The 1,514-nt window shown below is 43.9% G+C and overlaps 1 protein-coding gene across 1 annotated transcript; it reads right to left on the bottom strand.

Moving 5' to 3' along the window:
• Positions 1–474: 474 nt before the first annotated feature.
• LOC135606653 (sigma factor binding protein 1, chloroplastic-like) lies at positions 475–918 on the bottom strand. Its single transcript, XM_065097708.1, has one exon. The coding sequence runs from the start codon at positions 916–918 to the stop codon at positions 475–477; it is 444 nt and encodes a 147-aa protein (XP_064953780.1).
• Positions 919–1,514: the final 596 nt, after the last annotated feature.

Genomic DNA, 1,514 nt, shown 5'->3' with positions numbered 1-1,514 from the left:
TAATGTTTGGTTTAATTTTATGACTAATTAAATAATTTCTTTTATGTTATAACTGCTTTTATTTTCTGACTTTGAATTCTATATATATCTAAGTTTTACACCATTTTGCTGATCTAAAATTGCTAAGAGTGTGGTTGTCAAAACACAAGAGGTCTCTAATTTTATTTTTAGGATATAAGTGGAAGATACAGTGAGTGGTATACAGAGTATAAACCATCAATCTGGCAATGGTTAAAAGATACTGTTCATAACTTAGGAAGTTTTCATCCATATAACATATGCAACCGATTTTACTAATCATATTTTATGTACATCTACTACATATAATCTCAATGCTTTTTTAGCTACATAAATAAATCTTTCACAAAATTCCACACTCAAAGCAATAATTAGCTTGCAAATGCAAAGTAAAAGGGCATTGACAATACTAGCTGGAACTATAAACATCAAGCCATGGCAAATCACATCGAGAATTCACACTTCAGTGAAACCCTCAAGTCCTGCGACTCGAGGCTCATAACACAGTATCGAAGATATGAAGCCAGGAAAGCTCCCCATCATCTGTGCATCAAAGCCCTCTTCGAACACCTCCACCGGAGCCACCAGGCTGTTATCCGGCTGCACGCCGCCGCTCGTGCTGGGCTCTGACGGGACCGAGCCACCGGAGTCGGGGCTGGCGACCGAGGCCGGCGCAGACGCCGTCGAGGCATCATCTGCAGGCTCCGACGGTGAAGAGCAGCTCGTCGTGTCGAGCTCGGCCGTGTCAGCGTCCCGCCCGGTGAGCTTCTGGACGAGGGAACGGAACGTGGCGGCGCTGGTGGTCACCCTCACTGGGTTCGCTATGTACACCACCTTGATCGGCTTCGTCTTCCCCTTGGATCGCTTGAGGCGCTTCCTGTGGACACCGAGTCTCTCCATCCTCCAGCAGCAGCAAGAGAGAGAGATATAGAGAGAGAAAGAGGGCGTCTGACCAGGGAAGGAAGAGGAAGGAACAGGAATCTTTATAGAGAGACAAGGGTGTGGAGCCATCGAAGGGAGAGAGCAGATAGTGTACTAGGCGATATTTTTGCCACGTGGCGTCCGGAGAAGATGAGAGAAGACGATGACGTTGCCGCCGTGGGATAAGATGACGTGACGGAGAAACAACAGCTTGGCTCGGCTCGGCGTCAGGCGGCTTGCATGGCTTGGGGCGTATTTGGCGCTAAAAGTAAGGCAAATAATTGCAAGACCCAAATAGGTTGACACTCTTTGTCAAGTTGATTCATTGGAGCTCGATATATGATTTATCGAAACCCCAATAAAATAGATTTTGGGGCCTCATGATCTGGATATGAACAGTCCACAATTGTTGAGACTTATGTGATAATCTTATTTAGAGATGATTTAATAAACCACTTAAATCTTATTGCTGGATGAGAAAATATCTTATTTGAAAGTCATATATATATTAAATGCTTGATTTTGAATAGATAGTGACTCTGTATGACAAGGAAAGTGTTTTTATTTGAGTGGAA

Source organism: Musa acuminata, chromosome BXJ2-3 (genome assembly GCF_036884655.1).
Source record: "Musa acuminata AAA Group cultivar baxijiao chromosome BXJ2-3, Cavendish_Baxijiao_AAA, whole genome shotgun sequence".
NCBI lineage: Eukaryota > Viridiplantae > Streptophyta > Magnoliopsida > Zingiberales > Musaceae > Musa > Musa acuminata.
The sequence above is the reverse complement of the archived record's forward strand: the minus strand, read 5'-3'. Positions and strand labels throughout refer to the sequence as shown.